At 48.0% G+C, this 26091-nt stretch overlaps 1 protein-coding gene across 4 annotated transcripts in view; it reads right to left on the reverse strand.

Moving 5' to 3' along the window:
* Positions 1–26091, reverse strand: part of LOC124034729 (PDZ domain-containing protein 2-like) — a 139140-nt gene that overhangs the window by 20880 nt on the left and 92169 nt on the right. For all 4 annotated transcript variants that reach the window (XM_046348218.1, XM_046348216.1, XM_046348217.1 and 1 more), the window contains exons 10-16: positions 22211–22439; positions 16887–17004; positions 14897–15029; positions 7423–7510; positions 7076–7176; positions 4838–4994; positions 2582–2752 (exon numbers count right to left, since the gene is read on the reverse strand). In XM_046348218.1, coding sequence (XP_046204174.1) covers positions 2582–2752; positions 4838–4994; positions 7076–7176; positions 7423–7510; positions 14897–15029; positions 16887–17004; positions 22211–22439 — 997 coding nt within the window. The remainder of the gene's footprint in view (positions 1–2581; positions 2753–4837; positions 4995–7075; positions 7177–7422; positions 7511–14896; positions 15030–16886; positions 17005–22210; positions 22440–26091) is intronic.

The raw sequence follows: 26091 nt of genomic DNA on the forward strand, positions 1-26091 counted from the left end.
TGCTGATGATCTGGTGCTTCTGTCACCAACCAAGGAGGGCCTACAGCAGCACCTAGATCTTATGCACAGATTCCGTCAGACCTGGGCCCTGACAGTAAATCTCAGTAAGACCAAAATAATGGTGTTCCAAAAAAGGTCCAGTCACCAGGACCACAAATACAAATTCAATCTAGATACTGTTGCCCTAGAGCACACAAAAAACTATACATACCTTGGCCTAAACATCAGCGCCACAGGTAACTTCCACAAAGCTGTGAACGATCTGAGAGACAAGGCAAGAAGGGCATTCTATGCCATCAAAAGAAACATAAATTTCAACATACCAATTAGGATTTGGCTAAAAATACTTGAATCAGTCATAGAGCCCATTGCCCTTTATGGTTGTGAGGTCTGGGGTCCGCTCACCAACCAAGACTTCACAAAATGGGACAAACACCAAATTGAGACTCTGCACGCAGAATTCTGCAAAAATATCCTCCGTGTACAACGTAAAACACCAAATAATGCATGCAGAGCAGAATTAGGCCGATACCCACTAATTATCAAAATCCAGAAAAGAGACGTTAAATTCTACAACCACCTAAAAGGAAGCGATTCACAAACCTTCCATAACAAAGACATCACCTACAGAGAGATGAACCTGGAGAAGAGTCCCCTAAGCAAGCTGGTCCTGGGGCTCTGTTCACAAACACAAACACACCCTACAGAGCCCCAGGACAACAGCACAATTAGACCCAACCAAATCATGAGAAAACAAAAAGATAATTACTTAACACATTGGAAAGAATTAACAAAAAAACAGAGCAAACTAGAATGCTACTTGGCCCTACACAGAGAGTACACAGCGGCAGAATACCTGACCACTGTGACTGACCCAAAATTAAGGAAAGCTTTGACTATGTACAGACTCAGTGAGCATAGCCTTGCTATTGAGAAAGGCCGCCGTAGGCAGACATGGCTCTCAAGAGAAGACAGGCTATGTGCTCACTGCCCACAAAATGAGGTGGAAACTGAGCTGCACTTCCTAATCTCCTGCCCAATGTATGACCATATTAGAGATACATATTTCCCCCAGATTACACAGATCCACAAAGAATTCGAAAACAAATCCAATTTTGAAAAACTCCCATATCTTTTGGGTGAAATTCCACAGTGTGCCATCACAGCAGCAAGATTTGTGACCTGTTGCCACGAGAAAAGGGCAACCAGTGAAGAACAAACACCATTGTAAATACAACCCATATTTATGCTTATTCATTTTATCTTGTGTCATTTAACTATTTGTACATTGTATATATATATATATATATATATATAATATGACATTTGTAATGTCTTTACTGTTTTTAAACTTCTGTATGTGTAATGTTTACTGTTAATTTTTGTTGTTTTTCACTATATATATTCACTTTGTATGTTGTCTACCTCACTTGCTTTGGCAATGTTAACACATGTTTGCCATGCCAATAAAGCCCTTGAATTGAATTGAGATAGAGAGAGAGAGGAAGAGAGAGAGACAGAGAGAGAGACAGAGAGAGAGAGCGAGACAGACACAGAGCGAGAGAGGAAGAGAGAGAGACAGAGAGAGAGACAGAGACAGAGACAGAGAGAGAGATAGAGAGAGAGAGGAAGAGAGAGAGACAGAGAGAGAGACAGAGACAGAGAGAGAGACAGAGACAGAGAGAGAGATAGAGAGAGAGAGGAAGAGAGAGAGACAGAGAGAGAGACAGAGACAGAGAGAGACAGAGAGAGAGAGAGAGAGAGAGAGAGAGAGAGGGAGAGAGAGAGACAGAGAGAGAGACAAGAGACAGAGAGAGATAGAGAGAGAGAGGAAGAGAGAGAGACAGAGAGAGAGACAGAGACAGAGAGACAGAGACAGATAGACATAGAGAGAGAGAGAGAGACAGAGACAGAGAGAGAGAGACAGAGAGAGAGGGAGAGAGAGAGACAGAGACAGAGACAGAGAGAGAGAGACAGAGACAGAGAGAGACAGAGACAGAGACAGAGAGACAGAGACAGAGAGAGAGAGACAGAGACAGGGAGAGAGAGAGACAGAGACAGAGAGAGAGAGAGACAGAGACAGAGACAGGGAGAGAGAGAGAGAGACAGAGAGAGACAGAGACAGAGACAAAGAGAGAGAGAGAGAAAGAGAGAGAGAGACAAATAGAGAGAGAGAATGAGGGAGAGAGAGAGAGAGAGAGAGAGAGAGAGAGAGAGAGAGAGAGAGAGAGAGAGAGAGAGAGAGAACGAGGGAGAAAGAGAGAGAAAGAACGAGGGAGAGAGTGAGAGAAAGAGAGAGAGAGAACGAGGGAGAGAGAACGAGGGAGAGAGAACGAGGGAGAAAGAGAGAGAAAGAGAGAGAGAGAACGAGGGAGAGAGAGAGAAAGAGAGAGAGAGAACAAGGGAGAGAGAAAGAGAGAGGAATAAAAAATAAATAAAGGAGAGGGTTTAATGCACATCCAACTGATGCACAGGAAGTGAACAAAAATACCCAAAAAGGGATCTCTTCATAAAATTAGTGAGACAAATACAACATTTCGAGTCAACCACACCAACACGTTTCGACCAACACGAACCTCACCTGCATCATCTTCATCATCATCATCATCGCTGATCTCCTCCTCATAGCAGATGACCCGTCTCTGTCGGAGCAGCGGGCTGCGGACTGCGCCACTACCGGGACTACCCACACTGGGCTGGTTGGCCTCTGCTGGCCGGTTAACCACAGGGTCACCGCGGGCCCCAACCTCCACTACCACACAGGATCACCAGAGGAGATACACGGAGAGGGACAAGTCAGAACGCCGTTCAACTGAATGCTCATTCTAGCCATGACACTGGAACATCCCTAGTAACCCTGGACTGTACCATGTGTCTGTGTGGGGGGGTAGTAGACTGTACCATGTGTCTGTGTGGGGGGAAGTAGACTGTACCATGTGGCTGTGTGGGGGGACGGACGGGGGTAGTAGACTGTACCATGTGGCTGTGTGTGTGGGGGGGTAGTAGACTGTACCATGTGGCTGTGTGGGGGTTAGTAGACTGTACCATGTGGCTGTGTGGGGGGACGGGGGTAGTAGACTGTACCATGTGGCTGTGTGTGTGTGGGGGGGTAGTAGACTGTACCATGTGTCTGTGTAGGGGGTAGTAGACTGTACCATGTGTATGTGTAGGGGGTAGTAGACTGTACCATGTGTCTGTGTAGGGGGGTAGTAGACTGTACCATGTGTCTGTGTAGGGGGTAGTAGACTGTACCATGTGGCTGTGTGGGGGGTAGTAGACTGTACCATGTGGCTGTGTGGGGGGTAGTAGACTGTACCATGTGGCTGTGTGGGGGTTAGTAGACTGAACCATGTGGCTGTGTGTGGGGGGGGGTAGTAGACTGTACCATGTGGCTGTGTGTGTGGGGGGGGGGGTAGTAGACTGTACCATGTGTCTGTGTAGGGGGGTAGTAGACTGTACCATGTGTCTGTGTAGGGGGGTAGTAGACTGTACCATGTGTCTGTGTAGGGGGTAGTAGACTGTACCATGTGTCTGTGTAGGGGGTAGTAGACTGTACCATGTGTCTGTGTGGGTGGGTAGTAGACTGTACCATGTGTCTGTGTGGGGGGTAGTAGACTGTACCATGTGGCTGTGTGGGGGGACGGGGTAGTAGACTGTACCATGTGGCTGTGTGTGTGTGTGGGGGGGTAGTAGACTGTACCATGTGTCTGTGGGGGGTAGTAGACTGTACCATGTGTCTGTGTAGGGGGTAGTAGACTGTACCATGTGGCTGTGTGGGGGTTAGTAGACTGAACCATGTGGCTGTGTGGGGGGGACGGGGTAGTAGACTGTACCATGTGGCTGTGTGTGTGTGTGGGGGGTAGTAGACTGTACCATGTGTCTGTGTAGGGGGTAGTAGACTGTACCATGTGGCTGTGTGGGGGTAGTAGACTGTACCATGTGGCTGTGTGGGGGTTAGTAGACTGAACCATGTGGCTGTGTGTGGGGGGGGGGGGGTAGTAGACTGTACCATGTGGCTGTGTAGGGGGTAGTAGACTGTACCATGTGTCTGTGTAGGGGGTAGTAGACTGTACCATGTGTCTGTGTAGGGGGTAGTAGACTGTACCATGTGTCTGTGTGGGGGGTAGTAGACTGTACCATGTGTCTGTGTGGGGGGTAGTAGACTGTACCATGTGGCTGTGTGGGGGGACGGGGGTAGTAGACTGTACCATGTGGCTGTGTGTGTGTGTGGGGGGGTAGTAGACTGTACCATGTGTCTGTGTAGGGGGTAGTAGACTGTACCATGTGTCTGTGTAGGGGGTAGTAGACTGTACCATGTGTCTGTGTAGGGGGTAGTAGACTGTACCATGTGTCTGTGTAGGGGGTAGTAGACTGTACCATGTGGCTGTGTGGGGGGGTAGTAGACTGTACCATGTGGCTGTGTGGGGGTTAGTAGACTGAACCATGTGGCTGTGTGTGGGGGGGTAGTAGACTGTACCATGTGGCTGTGTAGGGGGTAGTAGACTGTACCATGTGGCTGTGTAGGGGGGGGGGTAGTAGACTGTACCATGTGGCTGTGTAGGGGGTAGTAGACTGTACCATGTGTCTGTGTAGGGGGTAGTAGACTGTACCATGTGTCTGTGTAGGGGGTAGTAGACTGTACCATGTGTCTGTGTAGGGGGTAGTAGACTGTACCATGTGTCTGTGTAGGGGGTAGTAGACTGTACCATGTGTCTGTGTAGGGGGTAGTAGACTGTACCATGTGGCTGTGTAGGGGGGTAGTAGACTGTACCATGTGTCTGTGTAGGGGGGTAGTAGACTGTACCATGTGTCTGTGTAGGGGGGTAGTAGACTGTACCATGTGGCTGTGTAGGGGGGGTGGTGTTGCAGCTCCTGTGGTTGAGCATGTCGTCATCACTGGAGCACATCGCCATGGTTCCTGACAGCGACGAATGACTGGTCACTTCCTGGGAGAAATACTGAGATAGCTCCGCCTCCGAACTCAGTGACCCTTGCTGCAGGGAGGGAGAGAGATGATTGATTGATGTGTAGACTGCTGATGTGTGGACTATGACTAGTGATGCTAGCCTGTTGGGGAACCTTGAGAATGTACTAATTACAATTACCAAGTAAAACTGGATGGATTGATGGGTTGATTGATGGATGGATTGATGGGTTGATTGATTGACTGATTGATTAGCTCCACATTGATCTGGTACTCCCTGTATATAGCTCCACATTGATCTGGTACTCCCTGTGTATAGCTCCACATTGATCTGGTACTTCCTGTATATAGCTCCATATTGATCTGGTACTTCCTGTATATAGCTCCACATTTATCTGGTACTTCCTGTATATAGCTCCATATTGATCTGGTACTTCCTGTATATAGCTCCACATTGATCTGGTACTCCCTGTGTATAGCTCCACATTGATCTGGTACTTCCTGTATATAGCTCCATATTGATCTGGTACTTCCTGTATATAGCTCCACATTTATCTGGTACTTCCTGTATATAGCTCCATATTGATCTGGTACTTCCTGTATATAGCTCCATATTGATCTGGTACTTCCTGTATATAGCTCCACATTGATCTGGTACTTCCTGTATATAGCTCCATATTGATCTGGTACTTCCTGTATATAGCTCCACATTGATCTGGTACTTCCTGTATATAGCTCCATATTGATCTGGTACTTCCTGTATATAGCTCCATATTGATCTGGTACTTCCTGTATATAGCTCCATATTGATCTGGTACTTCCTGTATATAGCTCCACATTGATCTGGTACTTCCTGTATATAGCTCCATATTGATCTGGTACTTCCTGTATATAGCTCCATATTGATCTGGTACTTCCTGTATATAGCTCCACATTGATCTGGTACTTCCTGTATATAGCTCCATAATTTTCTGGTACTTCCTGTATATAGCTCCACATTGATCTGGCACTTCCTGTATATAGCTCCATATTGATCTGGTACTTCCTGTATATAGCTCCATATTAATCTGGTACTTCCTGTATATAGCTCCACATTGATCTGGTTCTTCCTGTATATAGCTTCACATTGATCTGGTACTTCCTGTATATAGCTCCACATTGATCTGGTACTTCCTGTATATAGCTCCATAATTTTCTGGTACTTCCTGTATATAGCTCCACATTGATCTGGCACTTCCTGTATATAGCTCCATATTGATCTGGTACTTCCTGTATATAGCTCCATATTAATCTGGTTCTTCCTGTATATAGCTTCACATTGATCTGGTACTTCCTGTATATAGCTCCACATTGATCTGGTACTTCCTGTATATAGCTCCATAATTTTCTGGTACTTCCTGTATATAGCTCCACATTGATCTGGCACTTCCTGTATATAGCTCCATATTGATCTGGTACTTCCTGTATATAGCTCCATATTAATCTGGTACTTCCTGTATATAGCTCCACATTGATCTGGTTCTTCCTGTATATAGCTTCACATTGATCTGGTACTTCCTGTATATAGCTCCACATTGATCTGGTACTTCCTGTATATAGCTCCATATTGATCTGGTTCTTCCTGTATATAGCTCCACATTGATCTGGTACTTCCTGTATATAGCTCCACATTGATCTGGTACTTCCTGTATATAGCTCCACATTGATCTGGTACTCCCTGTATATAGCTCCACATTGATCTGGTACTTCCTGTTTATAGCTCCACATTGATCTGGTACGTCCTGTATATATCTCCACATTGATCTGGTATTTCCTGTATATAGCTCCACATTGATCTGGTACTTCCTGTTTATAGCTCCACATTGATCTGGTACTTCCTGTATATAGCTCCACATTGATCTGGTACTTCCTGTATATAGCTCCATATTGATCTGGTACTTCCTGTATATAGCTCCACATTGATCTGGTACTTCCTGTATATATCTCCATATTGTATTTGATTTAATTCCTGTTGTTACTATTATTACTCTGCATCATTGGGAAGAGCTTCTAAGCATTTCCCAGTCAAGTCTACACCAGTATTCGGCGCATGTGACAAATACAATTTGATTTGATTGTTTGATATATTGATTGACAGGTAGCATAGTGTACCCTGCTAGCGGGCTCCAGGAACCTCTTCATGGTCCAGCTGAGGGAGGAGCCATCTCCTTGTTTGGCCTTCACTGTGGAGGAGGGGCTCTTAGTGGGCAGGCCTAGAGGTCAGAGTTCAGACGTTACAGGTTAGAGAAATATTCACTCAACCACTCCAATCAACTGACGATGATTACAGGTGAGAGAGAGAGCGAGAGAGATAGATAGAGATAGAGAGACAAAGAGAAAAACAGCGAAAGAGAGAGACAGAGGTAGAGAGAGAGAGAGAGAGAGAGAGAGAGAGAGAGAGAGAGAGAGAGAGAGAGAGAGAGAGAGAGAGAGAGAGAGAGGGAGAGAGAGAAACAGACCTAGTGTTTGAGAGACGTTTCCTTCCTTGCTCAGACTGTCTCTGTGTGTGGACTGACTGATCACGTCATCCATCTCCTGCTCTGACACCTGGAGCAAAAACAGAAACAGAGGAGAAAACAACATCCATCTCTTGTGAAAAGCTGAAGCTCCCAGTTTCTACTAGTGACTACAGGGGTAGACAACCCTGGTCCTACATCAGGGGTAGACAACCCTGGTCCTACATCAGGGGTAGACAACCCTGGTCCTACATCAGGGGTAGACAATCCTGGTCCTACATCAGGGGTAGACGACCCTGGTCCTACATCAGGGGTAGACGACCCTGGTCCTACATCAGGGGTAGACAACCCTGGTCCTACATCAGGGGTAGACAACCCTGGTCCTACACCAGGGGTAGACAACCCTGGTCCTACATCAGGGTTAGACAACCCTGGTCCTACATCAGGGTTAGACAACCCTGGTCCTACATCAGGGGTAGACAACCCTGGTCCTACATCAGAGTAGACAACCCTGGTCCTGTAGATCCACAGGTACTGTCTACATCAGGTGTAGACAACCCTGGTCCTGTAGATCCACAGGTACTGTCTACATCAGGGGTAGACAACCCTGGTCCTACATCAGAGTAGACAACCCATATCTGCCCCTGATGTAGGACCAGGGTTGTCTACCCCTGATGTAGACAGTACCTGTTGATCTACAGGACCAGGGTTGTCTACCCCTGATGTAGACAGTACCTGTGGATCTACAGGACCAGGGTTGTCTACCCCTGATGTAGACAGTACCTGTGGCTCTACAGGACCTGGGTTGTCTACCCCTGTACTAGTGCAACAAGTGTTAGAATGACACCATGCGGCCACCAGGTGGCAGTGAAATCAGGATGATCTCCAACAGAAAAGGACAAGATGCTTTTTGCTTTGATTTCAGTCGAAGTTAATAAGTTCACCCAAACTGGTTGGCTTTAGAACGTGTACGAGCAGAATTACACTTTATCTTTAACATATCAGGTGGGTTTGATGTAGCAAGGCAGGAGTATGACTGGCTAGTAACTAAACAGAAACACAGTGTTCACCGTCAAGCACCCCAACAACTACAGTAGTTTAAAAACACAATGACAGTATCACCCCATCCTTCAATATAATACACCATCACATTTACAAAAACAAAACAGTATTCCTGCTGTAATTGCAGTGTGCTGACTTTGTACTGAACAACTTTTTTGCTGAGTTACAGATCACAGAAGGAAATTAGTCAATTTAGATAAATTCATTAGCCCCTAATCTATGGATTTTCACATGACTGAGCAGGGGCGATTGCCATAGGTGGGCTTGGCAAGGCATAGGCCCAGGCACTGGGGTGCCAGGCCCAGCCACTGGGGTGCCAGGCCCAGCCACTGGGGTGCTGCAGGCCCAGCCACTGGGGAGCCAGGCCCAGCCACTGGGGTGCCAGGCCCACCCACTGGGGAGCCAGGCCCAGCCACTGGGGTGCCAGGCCCACCCACTGGGGAGCCAGGCCCAGCCACTGGGGTGCCAGGTCCACCCACTGGGGTGCCAGGCCCAGCCACTGGGGTGCCAGGCCAGGCCCAGCCACTGGGGTGCCAGGCCCAGCCACTGGGGTGCCAGGCCCAGCCACTGGGGTGCCAGGCCCACCCACTGGGGTGCCAGGCCCACCCACTGGGGTGCCAGGCCCAGCCACTGGGGTGCCAGGCCCACCCACTGGGGAGCCAGGCCCAGCCACTGGGGTGCCAGGCCCACCCACTGGGGAGCCAGGCCCAGCCACTGGGGTGCCAGGCCCACCCACTGGGGAGCCAGGCCCAGCCACTGGGGTGCCAGGTCCACCCACTGGGGTGCCAGGCCCATTCACTGGGGTGCTAGGCCCAGCCACTGGGGTGCCAGGCCAGGCCCAGCCACTGGGGTGCCAGGCCCACCCACTGGGGTGCCAGGCCCAGCCACTGGGGTGCCAGGCCCACCCACTGGGGTGCCAGGCCCAGCCACTGGGGTGCCAGGCCAGGCCCAGCCACTGGGGTGCCAGGCCAGGCGCTCCCACTGGGGTGCCAGGCCCAGCCACTGGGGTGCCAGGCTCCAGCCACTGGGGTGCCAGGCCCAGCCACTGGGGTGCCAGGCCCAGCCATTGGGGTGCCAGGCCCAGCCACTGGGGAGCCAGGCCCAGCCACTGGGGTGCCAGGCTCCAGCCACTAGGGTGCCAGGCCCAGCCACTAGGGTGCCAGGCCCAGCCACTGGGGAGCCAGGCCCAGCCACTGGGGTGCCAGGCCCAGCCACTGGGGTGCCAGGACCAGCCACTGGGGTGCCAGGCCCAGCCACTGGGGTGCCAGGCCCAGCCACTGGGGTGCCAGGCCAGGCCCAGCCACTGGGGAGCCAGGCCAGGCCCAGCCACTGGGGTGCCAGGCCAGGCCCAGCCACTGGGGTGCCAGGCTCCAGCCAAACATAATTATTTTCCCCCCAAAAAACATCTTTATTACAGACAGAAATACTCTTCAGTTTCATCAGCTGTCCGGGTGGCTGGTCTCAGATGATCCTGCAGGTGAGGAAGCCTGATGTGGAGGTCCTGGACTGGCGTGGTTACACATGATCTGCGGTTGTGAGGCCAGTTGGATGTGCTGCCAAATTCTCTCAAATGACGTTGGAGGCGGCTTATGGTTGAGAAATGAACATTCAATTCTCTATGCAATAGCTCTGGTGGACAATCCTGCAGTCAGCATGCCAATTGCAGGCTCCCTCAAAACTTGAGACATCTGTGTGAAACTGTGTTTTGTGACAAAACTACACATATTAGAGTGTCCTTTTATTGTTCCCAGCACAAGGTGCACCTGTGTAACGATCATGCTGTTTAATCAGATTCTTGATAGGCCACACCTGTCAGGTGGATGGATTATCTTGGCAAAGGAGAAATGCTCCCTAACAGAGATGTAAAGACACTGTGCACACAATAAGTGCACACATAAGCTGTTTTGCTGGGATCTTTAATTTCAGCTCATGAAACATGGGACCAACACTTAAACATGTTGCGTGTATATTTTTGTTTAGTATAGTTAGAGAGCTGTTAGAGGCAGCTTTTGTTCAGCCTTCATTTGTCTGTAGCACATACAGGTTTTATCGTGGTGCTTTGCTTTCCCAGGCAGGCTACTCATATGGGAAAACATACATCTCAAATGTAGATTCTTTTATACATTTTTTAGGATGCATTTCAAATATTACAAATTGGCCAAATAACTTTTTATTTTTTATTTAACTTAATACATTTTAAATACATTCCAATACATGTATTGAACATGTTTATATACATGTATGTTCAATGTATATCACAATATACCATATTTTTAAAACCTCTTAGGGAGGCTGCGAATTTTCGCAGCTTTTTGTTAAAAATCAAGCAACATTTCAAAGTCCTGCTACTCATGCCAGGAATATAGTATATGCATATGATAAGTATGTGTGTATAGAAAACACTCTGAAGTCTCTAAAACTGGTTAAATCGTGTCTGTGGCTATAACATAGCGTGTTTAGGAGTAGAAATCCCTCGAAAAACTGTTCTCCAAAAACACAAAAAAAAAATCAATCCGCCAGCCAATTTATTGTCTAAGGCGACAGAAAATAAATGAGGATGCTCTGTAAATGCCTACAGCTTCCACACGATGTCGCCAGTACTGGCATTTCCAGTCAGCTTTATCCTTGGTTAGATGCCATTTTGGCCCTTCATGTTTTAGGCTCACCACAGGATGTTGTGAAATTGAAAACAATGGACGATGATTTCAAGACTTGCTGCTATCGAATACAGATCGCCCCGTGATCAATGTGATAGATTATTAAAGTTTATTAATACCTAAAGTTGGATTAGAAAAGTAGTTTGAAGTGATTTGTAAAAGTTTATAGGCAACTTTTGTAATTTTAAAAAGTGACATTGCGTCTTGTAAAATGGTATATTCCTGGATCAGACCGGTCTAAGGAAAACAACATTTTGGCTATACAATGACGGATTTACTCGGGAAAAAGACCCAATTGTGATGTTTATGGGATATATAGGAGTGCCAAGAAAGAAGTTTTGGGTAGCGCCGGCTACCGCAAAATCTGTTGTTTTGTTGACGGTCTGGTATTCTGGAGGGTGCATGCTATCAGATAATAGCTCCTCATGCTTTCGCCGAAAAGCATTTTACAAATCTGACTTGGTGGCTAGATTCACAACGAGTGTAGCTTTAATTCAGTACCTTCCATGTGTGTTTTAATGAAAGTTTGAGTTTTATCGAAAACTATAGGTGGTGCTCGGAAATTTCCGCTTATTTGGTCCCGCCAGCGGAGAAGAAGAAGAAAAGAAGAAGAATATAGAAGGAAGGAACCTCCTATAGAACCAGGTAAAGATGGAAGGAACCTCCTATAGAACCAGGTAAAGATGGAAGGAACCTCCTATAGAACCAGGTAAAGATGGAAGGAACCTCCTATAGAACCAGGTAAAGATGGAAGGAACCTCCTATAGAACCAGGTAAACATGGAAGGAACCTCCAGAACCAGTAAAGATGGAAGGAACCTATAGAACCAGGTAAACATGGAAGGAATATAGAAGGAACCTCCTATAGAACCAGGTAAACATGGAAGGAACCTCCTATAGAACCAGGTAAACATGGAAGGAACCTCCTATAGAATCAGGTGAAGATGGAAGGAACCTCCTATAGAATGGGAATATAGACAGTCTGGTCATGGGAATATAGACAGTCTGGTCATGGGAATATATACAGTCTGGTCATGGGAATATAGACAGTCTGGTCATGGGAATATAGACAGTCTGGTCATGGGAATATAGACAGTCTGGTCATGGGAATATAGACAGTCTGGTCATGGGAATATAGACAGTCTGGTCATGGGAATATAGACAGTCTGGTCATGGGAATATAGACAGTCTGGTCATGGGAATATAGACAGTCTGGTCATGGGAATATAGACAGTCTGGTCATGGGAATATAGACAGTCTGGTCATGGGAATATAGACAGTCTGGTCATGGGAATATAGACAGTCTGGTCATGGGAATATAGACAGTCTGGTCATGGGAATATAGACAGTCTGGTCATGGGAATATAGACAGTCTGGTCATGGGAATATAGACAGTCTGGTCATGGGAATATAGACAGTCTGGTCATGGGAATATAGACAGTCTGGTCATGGGAATATATACAGTCTGGTCATGGGAATATAGACAGTCTGGTCATGGGGGAATATAGACAGTCTGGTCATGGGAATATAGACAGTCTGGTCATGGGAATATAGACAGTCTGGTCATGGGAATATATACAGTCTGGTCATGGGAATATAGACAGTCTGGTCATGGGAATATAGACAGTCTGGTCATGGGAATATAGACAGTCTGGTCATGGGAATATAGACAGTCTGGTCATGGGAATATAGACAGTCTGGTCATGGGAATATAGACAGTCTGGTCATGGGAATATAGACAGTCTGGTCATGGGAATATAGACAGTCTGGTCATGGGAATATATACAGTCTGGTCATGGGAATATAGACAGTCTGGTCATGGGAATATAGACAGTCTGGTCATGGGGAATGGGAATAGACAGTCTGGTCATGGGAATATAGACAGTCTGGTCATGGGAATATAGACAGTCTGGTCATGGGAATATAGACAGTCTGGTCATGGGAATATATACAGTCTGGTCATGGGAATATAGACAGTCTGGTCATGGGAATATAGACAGTCTGGTCATGGGAATATAGACAGTCTGGTCATGGGAATATAGACAGTCTGGTCATGGGAATATATACAGTCTGGTCATGGGAATATAGACAGTCTGGTCATGGGAATATAGACAGTCTGGTCATGGGAATATAGACAGTCTGGTCATGGGAATATAGACAGTCTGGTCATGGGAATATAGACAGTCTGGTCATGGGAATATAGACAGTCTGGTCATGGGAATATAGACAGTCTGGTCATGGGAATATAGACAGTCTGGTCATGGGAATATAGACAGTCTGGTCATGGGAATATAGACAGTCTGGTCATGGGAATATAGACAGTCTGGTCATGGGAATATAGACAGTCTGGTCATGGGAATATATACAGTCTGGTCATGGGAATATAGACAGTCTGGTCATGGGAATATAGACAGTCTGGTCATGGGAATATAGACAGTCTGGTCATGGGAATATAGACAGTCTGGTCATGGGAATATAGACAGTCTGGTCATGGGAATATAGACAGTCTGGTCATGGGAATATAGACAGTCTGGTCATGGGAATATAGACAGTCTGGTCATGGGAATATAGACAGTCTGGTCATGGGAATATAGACAGTCTGGTCATGGGAATATAGACAGTCTGGTCATGGGAATATAGACAGTCTGGTCATGGGAATATAGACAGTCTGGTCATGGGAATATATACAGTCTGGTCATGGGAATATAGACAGTCTGGTCATGGGAATATAGACAGTCTGGTCATGGGAATATAGACAGTCTGGTCATGGGAATATAGACAGTCTGGTCATGGGAATATAGACAGTCTGGTCATGGGAATATAGACAGTCTGGTCATGGGAATATAGACAGTCTGGTCATGGGAATATAGACAGTCTGGTCATGGGAATATAGACAGTCTGGTCATGGGAATATAGACAGTCTGGTCATGGGAATATAGACAGTCTGGTCATGGGAATATAGACAGTCTGGTCATGGGAATATAGACAGTCTGGTCATGGGAATATAGACAGTCTGGTCATGGGAATATAGACAGTCTGGTCATGGGAATATAGACAGTCTGGTCATGGGAATATAGACAGTCTGGTCATGGGAATATAGACAGTCTGGTCATGGGAATATAGACAGTCTGGTCATGGGAATATAGACAGTCTGGTCATGGGAATATAGACAGTCTGGTCATGGGAATATAGACAGTCTGGTCATGGGAATATAGACAGTCTGGTCATGGGAATATAGACAGTCTGGTCATGGGAATATAGACAGTCTGGTCATGGGAATATAGACAGTCTGGTCATGGGAATATAGACAGTCTGGTCATGGGAATATAGACAGTCTGGTCATGGGAATATAGACAGTCTGGTCATGGGAATATAGACAGCCTGGTCATGGGAAACAGTCTGGTCATGGGAATTAGCTACATGTATGGTAGACAGCATGGGAATATAGCTGGTCATGGGAATATAGACAGTCTGGTCATGGGCTAGGATGGGAATATAGCATTACTGATGTTGTTACTGTGGGTTGGAATGATTGGTGAAGTTGGATAATTAGCTGTAGGTCAGCAGGTAGGTGTGTCTGTGTGTATGTGTATGTGTGTGTGTATGTGTATGTGTGTGGGTATGTGTGTGTGTGTGTTTGTGTATGTGTGTGTTTGTGTATGTTTGTGTGTGTGTGGTGTGTGTGTGTGTTTGTGTATGTGTGTGTGTGTGTGTGTGTGTGTGTGTGTGTGTGTGTGTGTGTGTGTGTGTGTGTGTTACCTTGGCGTTGGGATGTCGGCTGATGATGAGGCTAACGGGTCCGGGTCCACTCTCACTCAGGATGGCGTAGGCCTCACTCAGAGCCACGTGACGCAGACTCACTGAGTCCACCTCCAACACCTGGTCCCCTCGACTAGATGAGGAACAGAGGGATTGGACACACACACACACACACACACACACACACACACACACACACACACACACACACACACACACACACACACACACACACACACACACACACACACACACACACACACACACACACACACACACACACACACACACACACACACACACACACATAATAATTTAGTATTACGTCCACTGCGTAAATAACCCTCATAGAAGACAGTGAAGAAGGACACTGAGACGGACGGACGGACGGACGGACAGACGGACAGACGGACAGACGGACAGACGGACAGACGGACAGACGGACAGACGGACAGACAGACAGACAGACAGACAGACAGACAGACAGACAGACAGACAGACAGACAGACAGACAGACAGACAGACAGACAGACAGACAGACAGACGACAGAATGTTGAATAAAATGATTTTTTTAAACATAATTTAGGACAGACAGACAGACAGAGAGAGGGACGGACGGACGGACGGACGGACAGACAGACAGACAGACGGTAACACTAACCATCTGCCGTACAGTACACAATGCAGTCAGATCTTCTTGTTAACTTTCTGCAAGCACTTTCATATCAGGATTCAACCTTCCACCCTCAAAATATGAATATTGCGCCATAAGGAATACATTCATCATCTTTAGAGAACTTCTTGGTTGAGAAGTTTGACTTGAGTCAGTAAAAGTCTTGATATCTGACATTTGGATTCTATTAGTGGCAGAACCAGAGAGAAACACACCCTCTTCTCCAAACACACCCTCTTCTCCAAACACACCCTCTTCTCCAAACACACCCTCTTCTCCAAACACACCCTCTTCTCCAAACACACCCTCTTCTCCAAACACACCCTCTCCACCCTGAGTTGCAGGATATCTGCTGTTCTGTTCTCCCATACGGGACCCAGTTCCTCTCTCTTCCTGAATGGGAGAAACCTGCTGTTCTGTTCTCCCATACAGGGCCCAGTTCCTCTCTCTTCCTGAATGGGAGAAACCTGCTGTTCTGTTCTGCCATACGGGGCCCAGTTCCTCTCTCTTCCTGAATGGGAGAAACCTGCTGTTCTGTTCTCCCATACGGGGCCCAGTTCCTCTCTCTTCCTGAATGGGAGAAACCTGCTGTTCTGTTCTGCCATACGGGGCCCAGTTCCTCTCTCTTCCTGAATGGGAGAAACCTGCTGTTCTGTTCTGCCATACGGGGCCCAGTTCCTCTCTCTTCCTGAATGGGAGAAACCTGCTGTTCTGTTCTCCCATACAGGACCCAGTTCCTCTCTTTTCCTGAATGGGAGAAACCTGCTGTTCTGTTCTCCCATACGGGACCCAGTTCCTCTCTCTTCCTGAATGGGAGAAACCACGAGGCTGCACTCTACTGTAGAGGAGGCTACAGTACTTGTCCGTCAGAGATCTTCGACTGACGGTGTTGAGAGCCGTTTGAAGTGAGCTACTTGGCCTTATTTAAATGCAACACGATTGACATCAGCAGCCATTTACTTCTTCTCTCAGACCTGGCTAGGATTCTTAGTATTTCATTAGCCTTTTGTCTTTCTTTTGATTTTAAGACGATTCCTTATGCTGATTGATATCAGGGTCCCCTACCAAAGGGATCCTATAGGTGATGATTCTAGTTCCTAGCTGATTGATATCAGGGTCCCCTACTAAAGGGATCATATAGGTGATGTTTCTAGTTCCTATCTGATTGATAGTGTTCTTAATGTCTACAGAGCTATGCTAACGGGTCTTTAAGGGAAATAGCCTAACCACACTCAACATGGAATTTAAACCCTATAAATATGGGGATCATGACCTGATCCAAGGTGTGCGTCTAGGTGAGCGGGGTTGTGACTTACCTAAGTCGTCCATCCATCTTGGCGACAGAGCCGGGGGCCAGACTGTGGATGTAGATGGCTGGAACACTGTTCTCTAGAGTTAGACAGCAGGCCCCTATACCCAGACCCACCCCGGGCTCTGACACACACACACACACACACACACACACACACACACACACACACACACACACACACACACACACACACACACACACACACACACACACACACACACACACACACACACACACACACACACACACACACACACACACACACACACACACACAGGACACAGAAAATAATAGAACAGCAGATTAGACAAGGAAGGTAGAGAGTTTCCATTTCTCAATGTGGTCTCTCCTTCTCTGGCTTCCTCATGAAGTGGAAGCTATATACATTTGTATTACAGTTTCAGTTTCAGACCAAAAACACGGAGATTAAATGAAATGGAGACATCCCATGTTTTAAATTAAACAAGTGGTTACTAAATCACACCGAAGCAGAGAAGAGTGATACCTTCCTAATAAGAGACGAGCTCATTACAAATCAATCAAATCTAGAGACATGACACCTCCAGGTATTGAGCAATCCTTCCTGAAGTTAACTTCCCTCGTAAATGACCTCTGCTGTGTTCCAAGACTAACAGGTATGTACCCTGGCAGGACAGTCTGTTACGATCACAGGTGTCTAATGGCGGTCGTTGCCAGCGTGCATTACGTGTTCTGGTGGCAATGCTAACACCTTAAAATACCACCAATCAAAAACAACATATACTACATGACCAAATGCATATGGACACCTGCTAGTCGAACATCCCATTCCAGAATCATGGGCTTTAATATGGAGTTGGTCTCCCCTTTGCTGCTATAACAGCCTCCACACATAGTGTTTTATTCTACCTTTATTTAACTAGGCAAGTCAGTTAAGAGCTGACAAGGTACAAATCTGTCGTTCTGCCCCTGAACAGGCAGTTAACCCACTGTTCCTAGACCAGTTAACCCCCTGTTCCTGGACCAGTTAACCCACTGTTCCTAGACCAGTCAACCCACTGTTCCTAGACCAGTCAACCCACTGTTCCTAGACCAGTTAACCCACTGTTCCTAGACCAGTTAACCCACTGTTCCTAGACCAGTTAACCCAACTGTTCCTAGACCAGTTAACCCACTGTTCCTAGACCAGTTAACCCACTGTTCCTAGACCAGTTAACCCACTGTTCCTAGACCAGTTAACCCACTGTTCCTAGACCAGTTAACCCACTGCTCCTAGGCCAGTTAACCCACTGTTCCTAGACCAGTGGACACCACTGTTCCTAGACCAGTTAACCCACTGTTCCTAGACCAGTGAACCCCACTGTTCCTAGACCAGTTAACCCACTGTTCCTAGACCAGTTAACCCACTGTTCCTAGACCAGTTAACCCACTGTTCCTAGACCAGTGAACCCCACTGTTCCTAGATCAGTTAACCCACTGTTCCTAGACCAGTTAACCCACTGTTCCTAGACCAGTGAACCCCACTGTTCCTAGACCAGTTAACCCACTGTTCCTAGACCAGTTAACCCACTGTTCCTAGACCAGTTAACCCACTGTTCCTAGACCAGTTAACCCACTGTTCCTAGACCAGTTAACCCACTGTTCCTAGACCAGTTAACCCACTGTTCCTAGACCAGTTAACCCACTGTTCCTAGACCAGTGAACCCCACTGTTCCTAGACCAGTTAACCCACTGTTCCTAGACCAGTGAACCCCACTGTTCCTAGACCAGTTAACCCACTGTTCCTAGACCAGTGAACCCCACTGTTCCTAGACCAGTTAACCCACTGTTCCTAGACCAGTTAACCCACTGTTCCTAGACCAGTTAACCCACTGTTCCTAGACCAGTGAACCCCACTGTTCCTAGACCAGTTAACCCACTGTTCCTAGACCAGTTAACCCTCTGTTCGTAGACCAGTTAACCCACTGTTCCTAGACCAGTTAACCCACTGTTCCTAGGCCGTCATTGAAAATAAGAGTTTGTTCTTAACTGACTTGTCTGGTTAAATAAAGGTAAAATAATAATAATAATAAATAAAAAAGAACACATTCTTATAGGCTACGCTAACCCACTGTTCCTAGGCTGAACACTAGTTTGGCTACTTGTCTGGTTAAATAAAGGCTAACACTAGGCTACGCTAGGCTACGCTAGGCTACACTAGGCTACACTAGGCTACACTAGGCGACGCTAGGCGACACTAGGCTACGCTAGGCTACGCTAGGCGACGCTAGGCGACGCTAGGCTACGCTAGGCTACACTAGGCTACACTAGGCGACACTAGGCTACACTAGGCTACACTAGGCGACACTAGGCTACACTAGGCTACACTAGGCTACACTAGGCGACACTAGGCTACACTAGGCTACACACACTAGGCGACACTAGGCTACACTAGGCGACACTAGGCTACACTAGGCTACACTAGGCTACACTAGGCTACACTAGGCGACACTAGGCGACACTAGGCTACGCTAGGCTACACTAGGCTACACTAGGCGACACTAGGCTACACTAGGCTACACTAGGCTACACTAGGCGACACTAGGCTACACTAGGCTACACTAGGCGACACTAGGCTACACTAGGCTACACTAGGCGACACTAGGCTACACTAGGCTACACTAGGCTACACTAGGCGACACTAGGCTACACTAGGCTACACTAGGCTACACTAGGCGACACTAGGCTACACTAGGCTACACTAGGCGACACTAGGCTACACTAGGCTACACTAGGCTACACTAGGCTACACTAGGCGACACTAGGCTACACTAGGCGATACTAGGCGACACTAGGCTACACTAGGCGACACTAGGCTACACTAGGCGACACTAGGCGACACTAGGCTACACTAGGCGATACTAGGCTACACTAGGCTACACTAGGCGACACTAGGCTACACTAGGCGATACTAGGCTACACTAGGCGACACTAGGCTACACTAGGCGATACTAGGCTACACTAGGCGACACTAGGCTACACTAGGCGACACTAGGCGACACTAGGCGACACTAGGCGACACTAGGCTACACTAGGCGACACTACAGGCGACACTAGGCTACACTAGGCGACACTAGGCGACACTAGGCGACACTAGGCGACACTAGGCGACACTAGGCGACACTAGGCTACACTAGGCGACACTAGGCGACACTAGGCGACACTAGGCGACACTAGGCGACACTAGGCTACACTAGGCGACACTAGGCTACACTAGGCGACACTAGGCGACACTAGGCTACACTAGGCGACACTAGGCGACACTAGGCGACACTAGACACTAGGCGACACTAGGCTACACTAGGCGACACTAGGCGACACTAGGCGACACTAGGCGACACTAGGCGACACTAGGCTACACTAGGCGACACTAGGCTACACTAGGCTACGCTAGGCGACACTAGGCGACACTAGGCTACACTAGGCTACACTAGGCGACACTAGGCTACACTAGGCTACACTAGGCGACACTAGGCGACACTAGGCGACACTAGGCTACACTAGGCTACACTAGGCGACACTAGGCTACACTAGGCGACACTAGGCGACACTAGGCTACACTAGGCTACACTAGGCGACACTAGGCTACACTAGGCTACACTAGGCGACACTAGGCTACACTAGGCTACACTAGGCGACACACTAGGCGACACTAGGCGACACTAGGCGACACTAGGCGACACTAGGCTACACTAGGCGACACTAGGCGACACTAGGCGACACTAGGCTACACTAGGCGACACTAGGCTACACTAGGCGACACTAGGCGACACTAGGCGACACTAGGCTACACTAGGCGACACTAGGCGACACTAGGCGACACTAGGCGACACTAGGCTACACTAGGCTACACTAGGCGACACTAGGCGACACTAGGCTACACTAGGCGACACTAGGCGACACTAGGCGACACTAGGCTACACTAGGCTACACTTCCGCCCCTCTTCTGGGAAGGCTTTCCACTAGATGTTGGAACATTGCTGCGGGGACTTGCTTCCATTCAGCCACAACAGTATTAGTGAGGTCAGGCACTGATGTTGGGCGATTAGTCCTGGCTAGCAGTCGGCGTTCCAATTCATCCCAAAGGTGTTCGATGGGGTTGAGATCAGGGCACTGTGCAGGCCAGTCAAGTTCTTCCACACCGATATCGACAAACCATTTCTGTATGGACCTCGCTATGTGCTCGAGGACATTGTCATGCTGAAACAGGAAAGGGCTTTCCCCAAAATGTTACCAAAAAGTTAGAAAAACAGAAACTTCTAGAATGTCATTGTATGTTGTAGCGTTAAGATTTCCCTTCACTGGAACTAAGGGGCCCGAACCACGAAAAACAGTCCCAGACCATTATTCCTCCTCCACCAAACATTACAGTTGGCACTACGCATTCAGGCAGGTAGTGTTCTCCTGGCATTCGCCAAACCCAGATGAATCCGTCGGACTGCCAGAATCCGTCGGACTGCTCCAGAGTCCGGCCATGGAAACCCATTTCATGGTCATCTGAGGCTTGTATGCGACTGCTGGTCCATGGAGACCTATATAATGGTCATCTGAGGCTTGTATGCGGCTGCTGGTCCATGGAGACCTATATAATGGTCATCTGAGGCATGTATGCGGCTGCTGGTCCATGGAGACCTATATAATGGTCATATGAGGCTTGTATGCGGCTGCTGGTCCATGGAAACCCATTTCATGAAGCTCCTGACGAACAATTGTTGTGCTGACGTTGCTTCCAGAGGCAGTTTGGAACTTGATAGTGAGTGTTGCAATCAAGGACACACGATTTTTATGGGCTTCAGCACTTGGTCGTCCCGTTCTGTGAGCTTGTGTGGCCTACCACTTCGCAGCTGTGCCGTTGTTGCTCCTAGACATTTCCACTTCACAATAACAGCACTTACAGTTGACCAGGGCAGAAATTTGACGAACTGACACGTTGAAAGTGACTGAGCTCTTCAGTAAGGGCCATTCTACTGCCAATTGTTTGTCTATGGAGATTGCATGGCTGTGTGCTCGATTTTATACAACCGTCAGCAACGGGTGTGGCTGAAATAACCGAATCCACTAATTTGAAGGGCTGTCCACATACTTTTGTATATATATATATATGTATGTGTATATATATATATATATATATATATGTATATGTAATTGTTGGGTGTGTTATTGCATTGAGAGAGTTGATGGGAGGATGTAAGAGGATTGTCTTGTGGTTACTCCCTACGGTCTCAAACTAAAATGTCAACAAAAGCACATCTCACACCAGAGGGAAGTGAGGTCACAACAACTGAACTGAAACGGCACTTTGTCAGTTACCTTTACTGAGTGTAACCTCCATAATGATGCGGTCCTTGGGGCCAGGTCTGGGCGGTCCCTTGCGGACTTCGGGGGTTTCGTCTAAAGTGGGGGGTATGGGAGTTCCCCCGCTGGCGTTGGAGTTAAGGGAGGAGGAGCGACTGAGGAGGGTGGGGGTAGGGCACGGAGTCAGGCTGGGGCTGCGGAGACGAGTCCTCACAGTCAGGGTTATCACGCCCTTCTTCAGCTGCTGCAGTGGACCGGAGACACAGAGATACAGTGTTAGGAACAACAACAACAACAACAACACTCTGAGACACAGAGATACAGTGTTAGGAACAACAACAATAACAACAACAACAACAACAACAACAACAACAACACACTGAGACACAGAGATACAGTGTTAGGAACAACAACAATAACAACAACACACTGAGACACAGAGATACAGTGTTAGGAACAACAACAACAACAACAACAACAACAACAACAACAACAACACTCTGAGACACAGAGATACAGTGTTAGGAACAACAACAACAACAACAACACTCTGAGACACAGAGATACAGTGTTAGGAACAACAACAACAACAACAACACTCTGAGACACAGAGATACAGTGTTAGGAACAACAACAATAACAACAACAACAACAACAACAACAACAACAACAACAACACACTGAGACACAGAGATACAGTGTTAGGAACAACAACAATAACAACAACACACTGAGACACAGAGATACAGTGTTAGGAACAACAACAACAACAACAACAACAACAACACTCTGAGACACAGAGATACAGTGTTAGGAACAACAACAACAACAACAACAACAACAACAACAACAACAACAACAACAACAACAACACTCTGAGACACAGAGATACAGTGTTAGGAACAACAACAACAACAACAACACTCTGAGACACAGAGATACAGTGTTAGGAACAACAACAACAACAACAACACTCTGAGACACAGAGATACAGTGTTAGGAACAACAACAATAACAACAACAACAACAACAACAACAACAACAACAACAACACACTGAGACACAGAGATACAGTGTTAGGAACAACAACAATAACAACAACACACTGAGACACAGAGATACAGTGTTAGGAACAACAACAACAACAACAACAACAACCTGAGACACAGAGATACAGTGTTAGGAACAACAACAATAACAACAACAACAACAACAACAACAACACACTGAGACACAGAGATACAGTGTTAGGAACAACAACAACAACAACAACAACAACACACTGAGACACAGAGATACATTTAACATTTAAGTCATTTAGCAGACGCTCTTATCCAGAGCGACTTACAAATTGGTGCATTCACCTTATGACATCCAGTGGAACAGCCACTTTACAATAGTGCATCTAAATATTTTAAGGGGGGGGGGGGTGAGAAGGATTACTTTATCCTATCCTAAGTATTCCTTAAAGAGGTGGGGTTTCAGGTGTCTCCGGAAGGTGGTGATTGACTCCGCTGTCCTGGCGTCGTGAGGGAGTTTGTTCCACCATTGGGGAGCCAGAGCAGCGAACAGTTTTGACTGGGCTGAGCGGGAACTGTACTTCCTCAGTGGTAGGGAGGCGAGCAGGCCAGAGGTGGATGAACGCAGTGCCCTTATTTGGGTGTAGGGCCTGATCAGAGCCTGGAGGTACTGAGGTGCCGTTCCCCTCACAGCTCCGTAGGCAAGCACCATGGTCTTGTAGCGGATGCGAGCTTCAACTGGAAGCCAGTGGAGAGAGCGGAGGAGCGGGGTGACGTGAGAGAACTTGGGAAGGTTGAACACTAGACGGGCTGCGGCGTTCTGGATGAGTTGTAGGGGTTTAATGGCACAGGCAGGGAGCCCAGCCAACAGCGAGTTGCAGTAATCCAGACGGGAGATGACAAGTGCCTGGATTAGGACCTGCGCCGCTTCCTGTGTGAGGCAGGGTCGTACTCTGCGGATGTTGTAGAGCATGAACCTACAGGAACGGGCACACTGAGACACAGAGATACAGTGTTAGGAACAACAACAACAACAACAATAACAACAACAACAACAACACACTGAGACACGGTGTCAGGTTTGACTTTCTCAATGATAGAAACACACTAAGATGTTAGAGAATAGATATTGCACTTTGATATCAAAGAGGATGGATGGAAGTCCCAACGTGACAAACTATTTTTCCTGATCAATGACACTGATTGAATGGTCGATTGATAGATTTTGGGGTAAACATTTCATACAGTTAAAAATGTTTAATTTCCAGGTTCCTTTCCTGCCAGCAGAAAGGGTGTCTTCTATATACAGCAGGAGTTCATCTCCCTGCTGCTGGCGTGTCATTCACATATCAGGAGCAGTGGAGGCCCTGTGGTACAGGAACAGTGGAGGCCCTGTGGTACAGGAACAGTGGAGGCCCTGTGGTCCAGGAGCAGTGGAGGCCCTGTGGTACAGGAACAGTGGAGGCCCTGTGGTCCAGGAGCAGTGGAGGCCCTGTGGTACAGGAACAGTGGAGGCCCTGTGGTACAGGAACAGTGGAGGCCCTGTGGTCCAGGAGCAGTGGAGGCCCTGTGGTACAGGAACAGTGGAGGCCCTGTGGTACAGGAACTGTGGAGGCCCTGTGGTACAGGAACAGTGGAGACCCTGTGGTCCAGGAACAATGGAGACCCTGTGGTCCATGAACTGTGGAGGCCCTGTGGTACAGGAACTGTGGAGGCCCTGTGGTACAGGAACAGTGGAGACCCTATGGTCCAGGAACTGTGGAGGCCCTGTGGTACAGGAACTGTGGAGGCCCTAGTATCGAGCCCTGTGGTACAGGAACAGTGGAGGCCCTGTGGTACAGGAACAGTGGAGGCCCTAGTATCGAGCCCTGTGGTACAGGAACAGTGGAGGCCCTGTGGTACAGGAACAGTGGAGGCCCTAGTATCGAGCCCTGTGGTACAGGAACAGTGGAGGCCCTGTGGTACAGGAACAGTGGAGGCCCTAGTATTGAGCCCTGTGGTACAGGAACAGTGGAGGCCCTAGTATCGAGCCCTGTGGTACAGGAACAGTGGAGGCCCTAGTATTGAGCCCTGTGGTACAGGAACAGTGGAGGCCCTGTGGTACAGGAACAGTGGAGGCCCTAGTATCGAGCCCTGTGGTACAGGAACAGTGGAGGCCCTGTGGTACAGGAACAGTGGAGGCCCTAGTATTGAGCCCTGTGGTACAGGAACTGTGGAGGCCCTGTGGTACAGGAACAGTGGAGGCCCTGTGGTACAGGAACAGTGGAGGCCCTAGTATCGAGCCCTGTGGTACAGGAACAGTGGAGGCCCTAGTATCGAGCCCTGTGGTACAGGAACAGTGGAGGCCCTAGTATCGAGCCCTGTGGTCCAGGAGCAGTGGAGGCCCTGTGGTACAGGAACAGTGGAGGCCCTAGTATTGAGCCCTGTGGTACAGGAACTGTGGAGGCCCTAGTATTGAGCCCTGTGGTACAGGAACAGTGGAGGCCCTGTGGTACAGGAACAGTGGAGGCCCTAGTATCGAGCCCTGTGGTACAGGAACAGTGGAGGCCCTAGTATCGAGCCCTGTGGTACAGGAACAGTGGAGGCCCTAGTATCGAGCCCTGTGGTCCAGGAGCAGTGGAGGCCCTGTGGTACAGGAACAGTGGAGGCCCTAGTATTGAGCCCTGTGGTACAGGAACTGTGGAGGCCCTAGTATTGAGCCCTGTGGTACAGGAACAGTGGAGGCCCTAGTATCGAGCCCTGTGGTACAGGAACAGTGGAGGCCCCAGTGTTGAGCCCTGTGGTACACCACACCACCTTAGAATCTGAAATGATCCCATATAGTCTTCTGTTTCTGCTTACCTTGGAGGTCTGGATGGCCACAACCTTCATCCTAAC

The sequence above is a fragment of the Oncorhynchus gorbuscha genome, linkage group LG04 (genome assembly GCF_021184085.1).
Source record: "Oncorhynchus gorbuscha isolate QuinsamMale2020 ecotype Even-year linkage group LG04, OgorEven_v1.0, whole genome shotgun sequence".
Lineage (NCBI taxonomy): Eukaryota > Metazoa > Chordata > Actinopteri > Salmoniformes > Salmonidae > Oncorhynchus > Oncorhynchus gorbuscha.